General features: G+C 36.8%; 1 protein-coding gene across 9 annotated transcripts in view; it reads right to left on the bottom strand.

The window, feature by feature from the left end:
- LOC137406570 (dedicator of cytokinesis protein 9-like) overlaps window positions 1-19,690 on the bottom strand; it is a 106,056-nt gene that overhangs the window by 27,101 nt on the left and 59,265 nt on the right. For 7 of the 9 annotated variants that reach the window (XM_068093165.1, XM_068093162.1, XM_068093164.1 and 4 more), the window contains 9 exons: window positions 15,781-15,852; window positions 14,956-15,089; window positions 13,578-13,678; window positions 12,380-12,517; window positions 11,639-11,821; window positions 10,545-10,658; window positions 9,496-9,617; window positions 7,918-8,011; window positions 7,663-7,720 (listed from right to left, as the gene is read on the bottom strand). In XM_068093165.1, the coding sequence (XP_067949266.1) occupies window positions 7,663-7,720; window positions 7,918-8,011; window positions 9,496-9,617; window positions 10,545-10,658; window positions 11,639-11,821; window positions 12,380-12,517; window positions 13,578-13,678; window positions 14,956-15,089; window positions 15,781-15,852 (1,016 nt within the window). Of the gene's footprint in view, window positions 1-7,662; window positions 7,721-7,917; window positions 8,012-9,495; window positions 9,618-10,544; window positions 10,659-11,638; window positions 11,822-12,379; window positions 12,518-13,577; window positions 13,679-14,955; window positions 15,090-15,780; window positions 15,853-16,010; window positions 16,026-19,690 lie in introns of all 9 variants that reach the window. The other 2 variants (XM_068093169.1, XM_068093170.1) reach the window with 2 other exon arrangements.

The following is a 19,690-nucleotide window of genomic DNA, read 5'->3' as shown; positions in this document are numbered from 1 at the left end:
ATTTGATCATGTGACCCATACTTCCTGCCAAATGGCGCGAAAAATTTCTGCAGCATTTTTCCACTATCACAGGTGACCAACAGACTCGTCATGTTTATCAGAGGATGATATGAACTCCTTCGAGCTAAGGTTACAAAATTAAACGAATTTTTGGCTAGGTTTTGAAATATGAGTGCTCAAAGTGATAGCATTACAATGATGATGAAATAGATGCGTAAGGACAATAGACACGGTTTTATTGAATGCATGAAGTAAATTTGTGAAAACATTTCAACAAATGAGGTTGCATGAAAGTGTAAACAGAAGCCATTGTGTTCAACTAGGTCCCATTTGAGCCGTTTTGAAAAGGGATTCCAATCTACAGCATTTTCGTGATGGCTGCGATTAAAGATGTGGTTGCGTCCAAAAAGTCGATTTAATGAAATTAAGACCAATAAAAGGCTAAAACATCAGCTACAATTTGATGTCAATTTTGTCTTTGTAGACAAATCCTGTCCAGAGATATATGCGTTTGAATGAGACCATCTTTTAAAAAGCTCAGATTCTAGCGGGTGCTTCATTCGTAACGTAACTAGTAATACATCTGAAAAGAGCCCACGAGCGATAAATATAAGATCGCTTCATTAGCCAATCATCAGCACGAAATTTTTATATAGGTCGTAATAAATGTTATCACTCGTAAAACGTGTTGTCTGTGATCTAAAATTTAGGGATTTTAGTCTATTATTAAACCGCATGGACATCGATATTTACTAAATTAATTAACATCGTTACTTTGATGAATTACTCAATCGACACGTTTTATTGATGAACAACAGAATTGTAAAAATTACTGTAAAGTTACTGTGAAGGTGACTTTGAGTTTTCTGAGCATCAGACGGTTAAAGTGCTACAGAAGACGATAGGAGAATGGAGGTAAATTTATCTTTTACTTCGAGTCTCTTATAGATATACTGTTGAGTTTACATTCGGATTATATTTTCCTGTTTGAGGTTATAATGTAATTTCCTGTGCGCGCGTGCGAGATATGTGTGTACAGTGAGTTCTTGACGGCTTGTTTTAATCCGTAGCATCTAGCAATACAATGGCTTAGATTGATGAATATACTAAAGGTAATAATTTTAGTACTCATTAATACATGTACCAATTAATAGAATTATAACTTTTTGCTATCACCAATCATCGTTTTATAATGTTTTATCGTTTCACTTAGCTATATTTGCTTCAAATTTTCTTTGGCAGTTTTAGCTAGTAAATTAGATTTATGATTTGACTTAACCCTTTCGTGGGCAGTGCGACGTTTTTGTCGCTATGCGATACGGCTGCTAATGGGCAGTGCGACGTTTTTGTCGTTTCGGTAACGTATTTTATTATTGCCGTTTCTGGTTAGCTAAATGCCGTTTTTTGTTTACTTTTTTTACCAATAGCAAGCTACGATATAGTAGTTTCAGTTAGCCTCAAAAATTGACTTCAAGGTTGAAAAAAACGATCGTTTTTAGCAGTGATTAATAAATAAACTTTCGAAAAAAATTAGAAAATTGTTCTAAATATTTTATCAACTTTTATTTTTCTTGCTTCGGTTTTAGCTTTTATTTACCGAATTTTTTGAGAGTTTGACTTTAGTTTACCGTCATGGCGACTTCTAAAAGAACCTCCCGAGATTATTCTCATAAAGCAAGTACTAGTACCGAAATTACTAAGAGATTCAAAGATGACAGTGACTTTTTAGATTTAGTAGCAAGAGATGACAGTGAATCAGGTTTGAATTGTGATTGTAATGGCTTTACATCTGGAAGTGACAGTGATGAAAAGGCTGGTAGCAGTAATGATGAGGATGTGAGTAGGAGTGATGCCAGTGCCTGGAAGAATATAACCAACATAAACAGAGATAAATCTCCTACAATTCAGCAGTTTATAGCAGTGACAGGCTCAGTATTTACTCCAGTAGATGCTCAACCAGTAGAGTATTTTGAAAAGTTTTTTGAGCCTGTCAATCCAGGAAGTACATTTTTGTGGGAGCTCTTTGTTACACGAATAAGTACATGGTGCAAAGACTGTGATGTGGGCCTTTGTAAAAGAGAATGCTTTCGAAAATATCATTCGTAAATAGACAATTATAATGAAAAGCATATATTTTATGTTATACATTTTTATTTGTTTATAATATATATATATGCCTATGGACATATACATGTATACATATGCATCTTTAAACATAGAGATATGCACATAATAACACACAGAAAAGTGTATGAACCTTTTGGAAAAAATTGATTTTTTGGAAAATTAATTCGCCCATGGGAGTCTGATTTAGTTTTGAAAATTCGCCCACGAAAGGGTTAAGATGTTCACTTATCACTTGTAGAAAGTGAAGAAAATCAATTGATCAATGCAAATCTTTAACTTCCAGAACCAAACCTTCGAATCATTGGCTTGGCGTACTTATAGTACGCCAAGCATTCACATAATGCATAGTTCTACTCGCGGCTAAAGGCTGGTTCACACTATATCACTGTATTTCGGCGTTGATGCCGCAATACTTTGGTGATCGTTGATGATAACAGTGTTCACACTAACACAAACCCATCCGCGTTTGCATCCAAAAATACTCCGTGACGTAGCGTTATCATTTATCTTTTCAAATTTCCGCAAAGAAACATCTTTGTTTTCATGCGCTGAAATCAAAATCTAGTCTCGAAGTGGCTATCATAGAGGGATATGAATAAATTTCGCTATCCGCGACCGCGAATTACCATCGCCGAAATAGTTCGCATTTGAAAAGCGGTCGTCAATGCTCGGTAAAATACCGGGAAAGTTTGGCAGCTGCAAACTTTCCCGACGTGTCCGCGATGCTTCGTCGATACCATCGGCTCACAATTCACATAATCGATTACGAATGCCGAAAGAAAAACGCTGACTCACGGCGATGTAGTATGAACCAGAACCAGCCTTTAGCGATTCTCTATTTGTTATTTACTATGATTTTACTGTGCGGATGATGTAGGTTTGGAGTTGTGTGCACTTGTTGAGTTACCATGAGATAAGTGTTTCAATAGACTTAGAGATTAATACTGCCGATTTGTTTAAAAATAAAAGGAATTCTACACAAGAGGTCAGAAGGTCAGAAGGTCATAATGCAATCATGTCTCGCTTAGCAGCACACTTTCAAATAAGAATGACTGAGTATGAAAAATGTTTAAAATATAATAACTTGTGCAGCTTTCTTGTACATCATTCGTAAATACTGTTTCCATCTTTTGCAAGCATGAAACATTCAGTAAAAATTTGCAAGTAACAACACTTGCTTGCTTTGTGGATTTTATACGAGTTCCATCTCGCGGATGACATTGACTTACGAATGGACCGCGCCATGGAAACATAGTGATTGTCTATTGCTTTTCATTACATAATCTGCTTCGCAAAGATGAAAGAATGAAAAACTTGCATAATTTAATATAAAGTTAATTTTGCTAGAACCTTTCAATAAGAACAACTATATCACCATCAGGAGAACAGAGGGATGCTACTAGATGAATTCCACAGAGAAAGCTAAAATAAACATACCTATATGTGATAGAGCTACATATACCTATGTGTGTTACAGCTTGCTGTAACACACTGGAGTGCATATGAGTTGCGAAATGCTAGTGTGAACGTCAGCCATAGCACTGGCGCTCTACAAAACATGCTGGAGGCATCATATGTGGCCATAATCTTTTGTCCTTGACATTTATAGTAGTCAGTTTTTATCATAACCCTTATAACATAAACTGCATATTTCAAGTATTTGTTTGTAATAAATTTATTCATAATATTTTTTTAACTCATAATAAAATATTGTTGTTTTAGAGCTTCGAGTTGTTTTTTTAAGCTCAACTACATTCTTTTGGTGCATTCCGGATTTTGTTTTGAAATGTACTTTCTAATGATCAGCTAGCTAATCATGACCAAGCCACAGCAAGCGTCTACCTTTAGCGTCAACTCTTTTGAATTCATACAAAAATTCACTCAATATCTCTCCAATGCGTTTCAGCCTTAACAGTCGTACAGATTTTGCAAGTAATTAAAGACGTTATAAAATATTAATGCTTCCATTGTACATCGTTTAATGGACAAGCAAGAGTAAACATAGCAATGTAATCAGTAGGAAACTATAGCCTGGGCTCCTGGGGATTTTAAAGCTTCTCACTAATACGATAGTAATTGTTCCAACAAAAATACTGAATTTCAATAGCTAATAACTGAATAAAAACCACTTGTTAATCTATTTTAAAGCGAACATCTCTCTTTTTATAAAACAGCTCACCACTATTTCAAACAAATGCTTTATTAGCAACATAACAAAATGCAGATGTGAAAATCTCATATTAAAACTAGCCACAGGACCATCTCGTCAACAGCACATGGTCAGCGGATGTCAGAGCATTGCCGATAGCTGTCAGCGCAGAGCCGGCAGCTATCAGCCTGCTGGACACCATTAGAGGAGTGTCGTCAGACGCACAACAATTATTAGTCCCACGATACCTCTAATCAGTGTAATCTTCCTAAGAGGGTGTAGAGTCGAGGTGCTTTAAAGTCGGAAATTCGTGCGGGGTCAGAGAGCGAGTTTAACGCGTGGTTAATAAGACATCATACAAATTTAACAGATGAAATGGTAATATAAAGGGAATCAATGAACACGCATGATAGCGGAGAGCAATAAAATGAGGGTTAAAGAGGAGGTTAGATATAAGCACTTACTGTATTTACAGGAATCAATAGATCGTACTGATGCACCTGTCAGCAGCAATTATAACTGAGACAGACTGAGTTAAAATGAAAGCCTGAGAAAGAGTGCCCGTAGATACGTGTACAAGTACCACACATTCTATAGGTCTCCCTAGTTGTTGGGAGTTGACTCTATTGCTGCCGAACTCGCAACTTAACAACATACAAGTCATTGTCTTCCCCTCCCTTAACAACATATAAGTCACGGTTGTTCTCCTCTCTTAAAGATGTGATTGCGTCAAAAAGTTGATGAAATGAAATTAAGACTAATATAAGGCTAAAATATCAGCTACAATTTGATGTCATTTTTGTCTTTGTAGACTAACCCTGTCCAGAGATATCAGCGTTTGAAAAAGATCATTTTCTGAAACGCTCAAGTTCAGGCGGATGCTTTATACGTGACGTGTGTAAGTGTGCATATATGAAAGAGTCCATGAGTGATAATTGTACTATTTTTTCTTTAGCTAAACATCAGCAGAAAATTTTTATCTAGGTCATAATAAATTTTATCGCAAATAAAACGAGTTGTCTGTGATATTCAAAATTTTCGTCGTTAGGGAATTTACTGAATTACTAGATCGCGCATTGACATCGTTATTTAATTTACTGAATTAACTGACTTCGTAAATTTACTGAATTACTGCATCGACACGTTTTATTGACAAACAACAGAATTGTAACAATGCTTCCAGTTCCAGCAAAGATGACTCAGAGTTTTCTGAGCATCAGGTGGTTAAAGATTGCGGCATACAGCTTATGGTTAAAGTTGACGGGCGGCAAACAGCTTTATGCTGCAGAGGAAGATAGGAGAATAGAGGTAAATTTATATGTATCTTCAAGGTTAAGTCTCCTGCGTATATACTAAAGTTAATAATTTTACTACTCGTGAGTACATTTACTAATTAATAAAATTATAACTTTTTCCTATCACCAATCATCGTTTCATAACTTTTTTATCGTTTCATCTAGCTATAATATTTGCTTCAAATTGTTTTTGGTAGTTCTAGCTAGCAAATTAGATTTATGACTAGAATTTTTGTGCACTTCTCTCTTGTAGAAAGCGAGGAAAATGGATCAATGCTCATGTTTAACTCCCAAAAACAAAGCTTCGAACTGTTGGCTTGACGTATGTATGCTTTTGTTAAACATTTGTTCATTTTATAATTTTACACTCTCAATCTAACGCCCAAAATGAAAGCTTTCAGTAGATACACGTTAGAATGACATATCGATGAATGACATATATTTATTACATTTGTTTTATTGATTACTGGATGTTTATCTGGTGCCACCAGTAGTGTCAATATGGAAACTGCCATACACGGGAAAAAGAAACATGAATGTGTGCTGCACAAACCATGATATGTGGCATTCTGTTTTTCAGATACATACAGAGTTTGAGATACTGCAGTAGAGTAATTTGTCTTATTATATGAGCTGAAACTAGGTGAGTGGCCATGACTTGGATGGATGTTTTTAACGAAAACTTTTTGCAGATATGAAAATGAGAAAAATAGGCAAAACATGATTTAGTAAAACTACTAAATGGATATTTACATGTGAATCTAGCAAAATGTGGTGACTAGCGAAGAAAAGTAGAGTAAAACTCGAGTTGTTCTCTCATAATTGCCCTTGACCTTTCAGCTAGCATAGGTCAGACCTATATAGTGTGGAGGTTCATACTTCCAAGCAATGGCCTAATGATAAAATGGAATAAATCTTCGATGAACTGAAGAACATCAGTCAAGCTAATAGAATACACGGAGATTAGCCCGAATACTAATTGGTAAAGAGTAGACAATTTCCTGCTAGATCTTCTTATACCCAATAAAACGACTAAGCTCGAAGGTTGTCTTGCAACAAAATTCATATTACAGTTATTTGGTATCAAAAGATTCACCATGTCTAACTCTGCTGTGTTGTAGGTGCCAAATATGTGGAAATATGATAAAAAGCTCTTAAAAGCTACAAATGAACAGTTAATCGCCGCCATCCGTGAAGCATATTTGTGAAAGTATTTCGATGAATGAGGTTGCATGAAAGTGTGAACAGAAGCTATCATGTTCAACTACGTCCCATTTGAGCAGTTTTGGAAAAGGATTCCAATCTACGGCGGTTTCATGATGGCTGCGATTAACTGTTCAGTTTGAGCTTTTAAGAGCTCATGATCACATTTCCACATATTTTGCACCTACAACACAACAGAGCAAGACATGGTGAATTTTTTGATACCAAATAACTGTAATGTGAATTTTGTTGCAAGTCAACCTTGAAGGTTTAACTATCCCACTAAACCAAAAGTGTCCGAAACGGACATACCTCTTTAGACATGCTAAAAATCTTAATCCAGTTATATTGTTTTCAGGAAGTTTTAAAGTGTATCACCTTTTAAAACCAAATCCGGAGGAAAAGATTTTGTATCATCGCTATCACAATAACCATTTGATTCAAATATCAACCTAAGAAATGCACATATCCTCATAGTGCATTGTAGCGACTGAAAATACTTGATTTGAAGACACATGCGAGACATTAACCCAAATTATTTCTAATGATACTTGGGCTGTTATTTTTCAAATAATCAATTTTACTGAGTGAGCCAAGGTGATGGTGACAATTTATGTAAGGCATGCTGTGTATGCTGTCCTGGCTATTTGTTTACCATGAGAGGATAACCCTCTTATCTAATTTGAAAGAAATTGAAACACTACTCCTCCTTCAGAGAAGGCTATATGTAAGATGCTTGCATACAGATGCTGAGTATCCGAGACAAGCAAAGAATGACAGATAAAACAAGTATGGCGCACTAGTCTACTACTGCTTCCATAGGTACAAATGCCAGCATATAGACCAGAGCAAGCATTTGATTGTTAACGTCTCGACATAGCCACTCACCCATTTGTTTGAGGAACTCAGCTACAGCTCCAGCTATGTGTAGATAGCAATGAGCAGCCTACAAAAATGATGGGTATTTATTAACATGAACATGCTTCTTATAATTATATACCTATAGCCTTCATAGGCATACGTACTCATCTATTATAGTTAAAGCCAGTCACATAGACATCTATATTTACATGTAAGTTCGCTAAATACTTTAAAGCAACAACGATAGCGCAAGAGGTCAAGCATAAGTGGACAACTACTAACCTCGGAGTGGTCTTGCCTGTCTAAATGCTTTTTAGCCATGTGCCTTAGCCAAGTGGTGCGCAGCTCAGGACTGGAGACATACTGCTTGGCCAGACTACAATCATAGACAGAGCAAAGGCTATAAAATTTGAAATCATTCACCAATAACCATCAGTTTCAGACATTATTATATAAATAATACACGTAAAAAGTTAGTTCTGTAATGTTGAATAAAGTGTATAAAGTAGAGCGAAGAATAGTGAAATAAAAGCACCCGTTTTGACACGATAAAATTACTTTATTCTTTAAAAGTTTAATGCAGTTACCCTGTATTCTTCAGATAAAATTTTTTCACGCAAGTACCCTAGCAGTCTAGCGTGCTGTGAGTGATCATCATGTGTGCCCATAAAGCACATAGAATAACTATCTGCATATTATTGGGAACAGCTAGAAGGTGGTGAACTGGTGAAGGCGATACATCGCCGGTCTACGAAGCTGAATGCCACAAGTTCAAATCCCGTACGATGCAAACCCTTTTCCCAACATCTACAGTAACTGATGTGCCAGATACAGCTTTTATTATAGTAAAGATACAATGTTTGCTAATCTAGATGCTGATGACGAGTGCAATGGCCACAAATAAACAGGTACACAATTAGGTCGCACATCCTAGCCTATATTCGTGGGCAAGTCTGTTGAACGTCGAGTGAATAAACGAAACTACTAGCCAACGACAAATGACAATGTGTGGCTGAATGAGACTAAAGTGGGCAACAAACTCATTCATACGACAAATGACAACGGGTGGCTGAATGAGACTAAAGTGGGCAACAAACTCATTCATACGACAAATGACAACGGGTGGCTGGATGAGACTAAAGTGGGCAACAAACTCATTCATGCGACAAATGACAACGGGTGGCTGAATGAGACTAAAGTGGGCAACAAACTCATTCATACGACAAATGACAACGGGTGGCTGAATGAGACTAAAGTGGGCAACAAACTCATTCATTCGACAAATGACAACGGGTGGCTGAATGAGACTAAAGTGGGCAACAAACTCATTCATTTGGCAACCACATCAATTCAAACAAGTAAATTTACCCAAAACACCCTGACCAATGAATAACTTCCGACATGAAAATAAGTCAGGATGCAAAAGCATGATTGGCTAGATCATGATATATCCTGTTGACATTCTTCGTTCAGAGACTGGGAGTGAAAAACTTTGTTAATCTATATATGTCACCTCTACACTCTGCGTGGAATAATGCTGCCATCAACTTTTACCGATTAGAAGCACCAAAATAACAGTGTGGACAGCAGTAGATCAGACTGTGTTGCAAATATTGCAACTTGCTAGTCGAACAGCCTTAGCGCCGCCATGTACTGTTTACACCTAAACTGCTATGCTGACAATCATTGGTTATACATCAGAAGTCATCTATGAGTGAATATGACACATACAAATCAATTGGTGAACTGTAGAGCAACAGGAACTAACAAAGAAACACGGACAAATAGAATTAACGGCACAATGCGCAGTAAGTCTGCTCCTTGCCACGCTATAAAGTAGAACACGGTGCCAATAGTCACCTGTATTGAAGGTCCACCAGTTTTTCTGGATCATTCTGATGTTTTTTCATTTTTTCTGTAGCCATGAGAACAGTCCGTATCCTCATCGTAAGATTACTGATCTCTTCGGGCAACTTTGTTCTCTACAGCAATAAACAGTAACTGTTTGTAGATACTTATCATAGTCTAAAGAGAGTGATAGAAATCGTGGAATAACAAAATAGTTATTCCACGATTTCCAGAATGACTATTTCGGAAAGTATAGTTTCCGAAATAGTTTTCCGGTTTGCATATTATCGGAACAAGTCAATCGGAAGGTACATCACACGTTTAAATTTAAAAACTACCAAAACACAAAGTGCCATCTCATCGTATTTTGTGAACTCCTTCGTCTTTAAAACGAAGGCAATGAAGATGCTATTGTTGTAATGCCGTAGCAGTGCACCTCTCTGAAATGCGGCGAATAGAATAGTCTGTTCAATCGATGAGTGCTTACAATAAATGTGATAAAACCCTGCTAAGAATTCTAGCTTATACTCCAGCATCTGACACCATTAAACAGATATTTCACATAAAGAACTTCTGAGAGTCTTTAAAAGATTGTCTTTTACCACTGACACATCATGCATGCGCTGCGACTTACCCATTCCTGTAAATCTCCCTGCGGTAAAACAACAGACATACTATACAATGATTACAATCTTCATCAACCACATTTGAAATAAATTGAATTCTGGACAGAAGGGCAAAAATTTAAAGAAATTAGACGATTGCCCTGGTTGACGATGTTGCTAGAGTTGCGATCCAATAAGGAAAATGCTTCAAGGAAAATTGTTCTTTGATTAGTTTCCGTAAAAATAGAAACAGAATAAAAAATCTAATATTAAATAAAATAACTAATGTAAACCTGCCCACAACGAATGCTCCACAGATACTTTTGCAAAAGTTTTGCAAAATATTTTTTGAAAGTTGCAATGCTTTCAGCCTAAAAATAAGTATTTCTATTAAAAATATTTCTATTACTATCAAATATCTATTGATAATATCTAGAAATAATGTGGTGTACACACAGCATAGGACTTGTCCTTCTTGGCATAGTTGTTGACTACTCCAAGGCTTTCCTTAAACCTCTGACCTGTCACTCCTTCAAAGTCATTTATGAGGGTTGAAACTGACACCATCATCTGAAAACAGACACTTTTTTATGATCTCTACAGTTCAGGACATTGCTGCATGATATTTACAGTTCAGGACATTGCTGCATGATCTCTACAGTTCAGGACATTGCTGCATGATCTCTACAGTTCAGGACATTGCTGCAATATTGTACAGAATCAGCAACTGACACAATGAAAAAAATGTGAATGTAACGCCTATAAATCAGATTTCTTTGTTCAAAATGATTTTCAAAATAATATATTTTGAGCGAAAATTTTGTTAGTAGGAATGCGATCACTTGCTTCCCTGAATATATTGAGAATTGAACTATTTCACAGCAAGATCATTGCTATAAGTCAGTGAAAATCAGTTTATTTTATCTATTGTGCGCTTAAGGCATTAGACAATATGAATTCCGACACAGACAACTTTAAACAGGTAAAACCCATAAGCTCTTTTCTAACCAGCAACACAAACAAGTTTGACTTGGAATAATAAATGCTCCCTTATTAGTATTAAATTCTAATATTCAGAGAGAATCATACCTAACCATGTAAACTAAAATTTGCCTCAAAAACATTAGGATGAAATAAAATCTGAAATGTCAGCAGATAGCTTCAACAAGCTTGATAGATTTCCATTCTCATTTCCATTTTCATAAAGAAATTAACAGATTAACAAACAGAGTGTAACGATTCCGTGCAAGCATTTTACAATTGCATAACAGATGTTATAGAAATTGCAGTACACACAGAGTGAAAAACCTGGAGAAAAACTACTATACATAGTTCTAGTGTCTGCCCTGACAGCAAACACCTGCTCTTACTGTCACCCTTTAACTGTAACCGCTATCATCACCAACCTCTTACAGTCACTTTCACTTACCACCAGCTGTCACTTCACTTGCACTTCACTCGCTGTCACCTCCTATTTTATGCTACAGCCCTCGCCTGAAGTTACTGTCACTCACCAACTACCTGCAGTTACTGTCACTATCACCACCTACCTGAAGCCGTACTCTCGTGAAGTTTTCTTTCCGTGAGTGCTCAAAGTTGGCCCTCATCAGAAAGTAGATGGTGATGCAAGCCTCCATGCGGATAGTGTACAGCCTGCTATTGCAACAACGCAACAGCTCATAGCAGAGTCGACCACAGAATGTAGCTTTGCCTTTGAAGAGCACTTGCGGAAACTAGTAAGAGAGAATAGAGGGAATGAGAGAGTGTATATGTACTTATCTTGATCAACGGCTGCGTTCTTTTATTCTTGAACAGATCAGAAGTGACTCTCTTAAACAACTCAATAAGACTGGCACGATAGCGCCGTATAAAACAATCCTTCAACTTTTCTTCTCAGATAATTTTTTACTCAGTCCATCTGAATGCCTTTATCTCAGCTCTGCTAAAAAAGTTCCGTTGAAAAATTAAATGTTTTTCAAGAAAAATTTGTCTTGCTTGTTTACACTTCAAGCAATTATTTGAGCAGGTCAAACAAATAGAAAACTGAGATGTGGGAAGTACTATACTGATAATACAAAAATTACTATGCTTGTCCCAATATGCAAAATAGAGAGGACAACTCTCAAGTGACAAATAGTTAGTAAAACACCACATTTATTTTAGTTGTCTTCCACTCATCAGGCATATTTTCAACTATGAACAAGCGAAACATTATATACGTAAAATGAGAAGACAACTCAACGTTTGACATAATAAACCTGAAGATCTTCCGTGAACAATATCGTTCATACCTTTCCTATGAACATTCGAATGAGGCCAAAGCAGTGTTTGAGTGTTTGCTCAGACTGATTCATTCGAAGGAAAACCATATGTAGGTCAAACACACTCTTCATCATTACATTGTCCCCTTCTCTGAACATCAAATGGGTCTGTAAGGTAAGATAATAGACATCAGAAAAATGGCAAGTAAGCAAGAGAGATAAAATTTCTACTAGAGACAGATAAGTCTCTAGGTAAAAGCTCTAGGTCTAGGTTTTTACAGAATATTCACATTATTCTATATTTTTATGCTAGTCATTCGAGGAACTCGGAAAAGTCTAGAACTTTATATATATCCAGTGATCACATGACACTCTATATCTATCCAGTGACCACATGTCACTCTATATCTATCCAATGGTCACATGACACTCTATATCTATCCAGTGATCACATGTCACTCTATATCTATCCAGTGGTCACATGTCACTCTATATCTATCCAGTGATCACATGACACTCTAGATCTATCCAGTGGTCACATGTCACTCTATATCTATCCAGTGGTCACATGTCACTCTATATCTATCCAGTGGTCACATGTCACTCTGTATCTATCCAGTGGTCACATGTCACTCTATATCTATCCAGTGGTCACATGCCACTCTATATCTATCCAGTGGTCACATGTCACACTATATCTATCCAGCATTAGCTAACACCAGCGTACAAAGATGAAACTACATAGGCTGCCAAACCTTTCATTTTGTACGTGAACCATTGAAATTAACACGAAGAGTATTGTCAAAAATGCTGAACACCAAAAAGTTGATTTTATAACAAATATAAGCTCTTCAAACTTCATTCTAACACTATTTTGTCAAACAAAAACAAAGTCTTTTTTCATAAAGACTTTTATTAAACATGATTAGTAAGTCATAAATCATAATTCCAACTATGGCAAGCGCTCATTGATGAAAGTTAAAGCTTGCCATCGAATGACAACTGTAACTTTGAGCCTCAATAGTGCCAAGAAAATCTTTCGCTGAGCCTCAGTTTACAGGGGTAGCGTCTGATTAACAGGATAATGGGTCGTCTGGTAAACATCACCATAACATAATCCAAGAAAGCCCTAGTAACTAATTGAGTCTAGAATATCTGATATACTTTAGCGCTGCATTTACAGTCATTTACTAAAATCCATTGAAATTGTATAAGTTAGACTGTGTACCTTGAACTGATGTGTATAGAGAGCGAGGGCATCCAGCACGATCGTACCAACCTCTGCTACGAGGTTGCCCTCCATGAGCACTGTAGAATAATTCTCTGGGTCTACAAAAATATCAGATTTCCACAAAGTAAACAACATGCTCCTGTTCCAGCTTCTACAAACCATAAGAGACACAGCTCACAGCCACATCAAAGCACAGTCAACAGTTGGAAATGCTAACACAGTGAAACACAAATGTCTTTGAACCAAAACTAAACAGAGCTTATTCAATGTAGTCAACATGAAAGAGTTTTTAAAAGATGTAAAATAATAATAAAACAGCGTGAGCAATGTATGGACTCGCATAAGCTTCGCAAAGCATAGCTCAGTTTTGCATGTATGCTAGGAGCTCTATTTTAAGAAACAAAGATGGGAGAGGGGTTTCTACCGGATGACAGTCCCGGCTGTCACAAGGTTGATCAACTAGTACAGTTGCCAACTATGTCACAGAGAAAACAGAGAAACAGAGAAAGTCTCAAGACTTTTGCTTGGTCATTTAAATGAACAGCAGGCTTAAGCTTTTTCATACCAGATTCTGATTGGCTAGAAATGAGATCATACAAAAACATCGGAAAACAGAAACAACTTAAACAATCCATCGTGTTTTTTTACGTCATCAAGCCGTTTGACCATGCGCTCGCTCACGAAAAAGCCGCCATATTTGTAGAAAATTATCATTATTTTTTTATTTAATAGTACTTTTTGGTGTTGTTTTGATACTATCATAAAAAAATTGCAAACAAAAGCATCGTTTTTTCAAAAATTTATTGCAAAAGCTTCGTGTTTTTAATGATAAAATTGTCTATAAAGATGGCCGACAACGATAAAATGATGTCACGAAAAACGAAGGATAAGAACAACCCCTCAAAAACATCGAGGAATACTGTCACTATGTTTTGATGCCGTGGATAATCCACAAGTTTGGGTCATCCAGAAGACGGAATTGGCACTTACGAATAAAGCGCACTAAAATGCTGCGCAAGCTATTCCATTTTAAACATTTTCTACACTTCAATCATTCCCATTTTGAAAGCGTGCTGCTAAGCGAGACAGGAGTGTGCCGCTATGACCTTCTGACCTCTGGCATAGAATTCCTTATCGTTTTTAACAAACCACCTACATCAATCCTTAAAAATGCAAATGTTCTTTGAAACGCTTATTACAAGGTAGCTCAACGTGTACACAACTCCAAACCTGCGTCAACCGCACAATAGAAACACGTAGAATGAGTGGTAGATTCAACCTAAGCTTGCAATTAGTTTCTGTCTCACTAAACTAATAGTCCTGTTGAAGTGAAGAATAACAAACAAGAGCACACAACTGCAACAAGTTAAATTACTTTTGAGGAACTCGTCGAGTTCAGAGTTGAGGCCAGCGGATGATTGTCGGAAGTGTTTTCCTGAGTCCCCTCGTCGAGACGGCACCGAGAGAGACCCTTTACTACTGTCTCTGCTGTAGCTTGTAGCCAAAGCACTGCGAAAGACACACATACAGTAAACACACTCAAGCATATAGCAGCAGTGCAAACAATACAAGACTTTTTGTGCAAGGAAATTATAAATAACAGTAATAAATTGACAAGGTTAATGAAAATGCTGATTCCTGGCTATGATGAGCATCAATGCTGACAAGCGTGATAATCTAACTCAATATATAAATTGTTTCTCAGCCAAAATTGTTTCAAACTAAATTAGTTGTGCTAGAAGCAGCAAAACAAGAATTAGTTTCCACTTTATACAAAATAATACACTAAAGCAAAGAATGCAATGCTGTTATTACTATGTTACATTGAAGAGCGCATCTAACACCTTGAGACCATGCAAAACCATTGCCCAGATAATTAGTTATACACGACAGCTTCAACCTGACAACTGAGAGCAGGTGCTAGATTGCGGAGTGACCAGGTTGGTAAAGGAATTAGAATGGAGATGATGCCCATGCCTTGAAGATGTTGACATTATGCATGTGAACGGTTCAGCAAAACAGCCACATCTACTGTAAGTATGGTAAGTTCTAGTGGAGACATTTACTCTCTTAAAAATAAGGAGAGAATGGCATTCATTGAAGTGGTTTAACATTCAGGAGTGTATAGATTAATTTAAAGAACAAGGGGTGCAAAGAGCTAATTGAGACATGCTGACAAGCGGAGCTGATGAATCCTTACTCTGCTGACCCAGCCACCAATGGCCACAGGTGATCATCAAAACCAAAAAATCTCTCTAGTTTCGAGGAACATCTAAAGTGAAACACTACAAATCAAACTGAGTCTGATTCTGAGTCTGATTGCACAATCAAAGCTGAGAGCAGACCATTTATCAAGCAGGCTATGTCTGGCACTCATTTTAACCTCGCAAGTAACTGCCAACCAAATGGGATGTACACATATAGTCTTACTTGTGTCTTCCATCGCTAGAATGAAAAAGATTCATAAATACAAATAGATATAGTTGAAATCGTTTGTGTTAGGTGGACACACGGGACACGCGGTCTGACAGTGACAGGATGCTAACATAAAGAGCTGTCAGAGACTGTGAGGAGGTAATACAGATAGGTTGATAGCTGCCCATCCACATTAGACAAGAGGAGCTGTCTAATTTGGATGGGCAGCTATTAAATGTGAAACAGCTTTGTAAAAAGTGAAAATTAGGAGGTTAAAGTTTCACTGTTTCTTCCACCTATTAGTTAATAGGTCATTAGGCACCGCCTACTTAGGATGGTGCCATTTATCATAGGAGTGTATTAACATAGAATTAGCACATGTTCCAAAGGATCTTACAGCGGTGCGATTGAGATCAGCCTGAGTAGATCGCCACCAGTGGGGGACCTATATTTGGTTGTGAAGAAAAATGAACATGTGCAAAAGGAGTTGTCTACTCACTATGAAACAAACAGTGGGTGGGGAAAGACAATCAAACAGTCAATTGAAATGGAGGACAATGTAAAGGGACAAAGAAATCAAATCAGTAAAGTCAGCTAGTAACAAATGCATATCGTAACTTAAATATTATTAATAAAGAAACCAATGAACAAAAATCTGCGTCTAATTGTGACATTATCATATTTTTGATAAGCATTTATTTACACAAAACAAACCTCATTTATGGAACTCTATTTGACTACACACAATGCTTGCTTATAAGCACATACAACATTTTTAATAATCTTGCAGCTAATGATATACTCTTCATAGAGAGAGGTTTTTAAAAATACATGTTTATTTTTTGTAAGGAAAGGAATTATTATAATGACAGATTTATTACTTGAGCTGGTATTTGAAACAAACGGTTTGATGATAAAATCATTAGCTAATAAGGGGTGAGTAAAGCAAAATCTTCCTGAACTTGTTACTGTCGACATGCTGCCAAAAACATCGATAAAATCAGCTTCTGCCAGCTAAATAAAACCTCCAGCCAAAGCTTCCCTGAGAGGAGACAATAACCCATTTGACTAAAAACTTTGTTTCAAGCAGAAAATATTTCTTTTAAATATACACATTTCTATAACGGTACAATCACGCCTTTCCATTTTTTGTAGCGATAAACTTGATATTAGTATCATAACAGACTAATTTTGGAACCAAAATAACTTGTGAGGCTCTTAACAATGACATGAAAGCGTTTTTTATAAAACAGATAGATTAGCTACAGAAGAGCCTCGATGTCAATGCTAACCAGCTAATAAGATGACAACAATAATAATAAAGGTATATCGCAATTGGCTTCTGGTGACAGCAATTTATAAGACTTGTTTTGTCTACATGTGATGCTACTTCAGAGCATGGCTTGCTGAGAGCAAGGTTAAAGGTTGACTTGCAACAAAATTCACATTACAGTTATTTGGTATCAAAAGATTCACCATGTCTTACTCTGTTGTGTTGTAAGTGCCAAATATGTGGAAATGTGATTACAAGCTCTTAAAAGCTCAAAAACGAAAAGCCGCCGTAGATTAGAATCTCTTTATTTCGATGACGTAACCACGAAATTTGGTTATCATCTGGTCACGTATATTCTCACGTGAATTGAAAGGCCAATACAAAGCTCAATATAAAACTTATCGTAGTACTAGTTTATGACAAACACTTCGGGTTTTACCGAAGACCCCGTATCAAATATAGATGCTCGCTACTTTACAGTTTTGTCTCGGCATTATTCAATCGCCAAGTCGTAATCTGATCATGTGACCCAATACTTCACAAATAATTTTTGCAGCCCTTTTCGATTATCACAGGTGACCAACAGGCTCGTCATGATTATCAGACAATGATATGTACTCATTCGAGCTAAGGTTAAAAAGTTTAACGATGTTTTACGGTAAGTTATAAGATATCAGTGCTAAAATTGACAGCATTACAATGACGATAAAATAGACGCGTAAGATCAATAGACATAGTTTTATTGAATGTGTGAAGTATATTTGTAAAAATATTTCGACGAATAAGGTTGCAAGAAAGTGTAAACAGAAACCATCTCTCACAACTACATCACATTTGAGCCGTTTTGGAAAGGGAATCCAAACTACAGCGGTCTCGTGTGGCTGCGATTTTTTGTTCGTTTTTGAGCTTTTATGAGCTTGTAATCACCTTTCCACATATTTTGCACCTACAACACAACAGAGTAAAACATGGTGAATCTTTTCATATCAAATAACGGTAATGTGCATACTGTTGCAAGTCAACCTTTAAAGTGTGTCGCGCAAGTGCAAGAAAATACACATATCATGTTGCTATGTACTGTTGCTATGTACTTTTGCTATACACTGTTGCTACGTACTGTTGCTACACACTGTTGCTATGTACTGTTGCTACGCACTGTTGCTACGTACTGTTGCTATGTACTGTTGCTACGTACTGTTGCTATACACTGTTGCTATGTATTGTTGCTACGAACTGTTGCTACACACTGTTGCTACGTACTGTTGCTACGTACTGTTGCTACGCACTGTTGCTACGCACTGTTGCTACGTACTGTTGCTACGTACTGTTGCTACGTACTGTTGCTACGTACTGTTGCTATGTACTGTTGTTATACACTGTTGCTACATACTGTTGCTACGAACTGTTGCTACACACTGTTGCTACATACTGTTGCTACGAACTGTTGCTACGAACTGTTGCTACGTACTGTTGCTACGTACTGTTGCTACGCACTGTTGCTACGCACTGTTGCTACGCACTGTTGCTACGTACTGTTGCTACGTACTGTTGCTACGCACTGTTGCTACGTACTGTTGCTACGTACTGTTGCTACGTACTGTTGCTACGTACTGTTGCTACCTACTGTTGCTATACACTGTTGCTACGCACTGTTGCTATGTACTGTTGCTATACACTGTTGCTACGTACTGTTGCAATGTAATGTTGCTATCTACTGTATTATTCTAAACTGCAGGCTATGAAAGAGTCTGCTAGAGTGTTTTAACCTCTAAAACTAGCAAACCTAGCAAACTTTTTTATAAAACATTAAAATTTTTCTATGAAACAGTTTTCTTGAAGAAATTGTTACAAACCAATCTGTTGATGCTTTTCTTTCATAAATCAGAATTTTTATTGAATGATTTGTAAGTATTTTAGTTCAAAAACAGAAACAATTTATAATTTTCAGCAGCTGTCAACATTGTAAAATTATTCCAATACTTCACACCCATCTTTGGGACATCTAATTTTTACCAAAATGCTAATGCTGACTTGCTCCAATTTCGGGAACAACAAGCATAGAGAACACTGGTTGACGCAGGTCCTAAGGGTTGAGTATTTTGTTCACGAGATAATTACACCATAAATTACCAGATAAAACTTGATAAAAATGATTTTTTGAACCAGTCTTAGAATAACTACCTTGAAGCTTGTGCACATATGTTCAGCTATAACTTCAAATCAAATTCCAAAAAATAGGCCCACGTCATGATAAATGATATGCTTAAACCCTTTCGAGACGGATCCCGACAATATCGGTTTGAGCATCTGTGATATCAAAATGAATCAAAAGGGTGTGGATTTAAAAAGACTTTTTAAAAATACTTTCACACATGATATAGTTTATACTACTATTATACTATTCTTTGTGCTTACTGCGCAA

The sequence above is a fragment of the Watersipora subatra genome, chromosome 10 (genome assembly GCF_963576615.1).
Source record: "Watersipora subatra chromosome 10, tzWatSuba1.1, whole genome shotgun sequence".
NCBI classification, from domain to species: Eukaryota; Metazoa; Bryozoa; class Gymnolaemata; order Cheilostomatida; family Watersiporidae; genus Watersipora; species Watersipora subatra.
The sequence above is the reverse complement of the archived record's forward strand: the minus strand, read 5'-3'. Positions and strand labels throughout refer to the sequence as shown.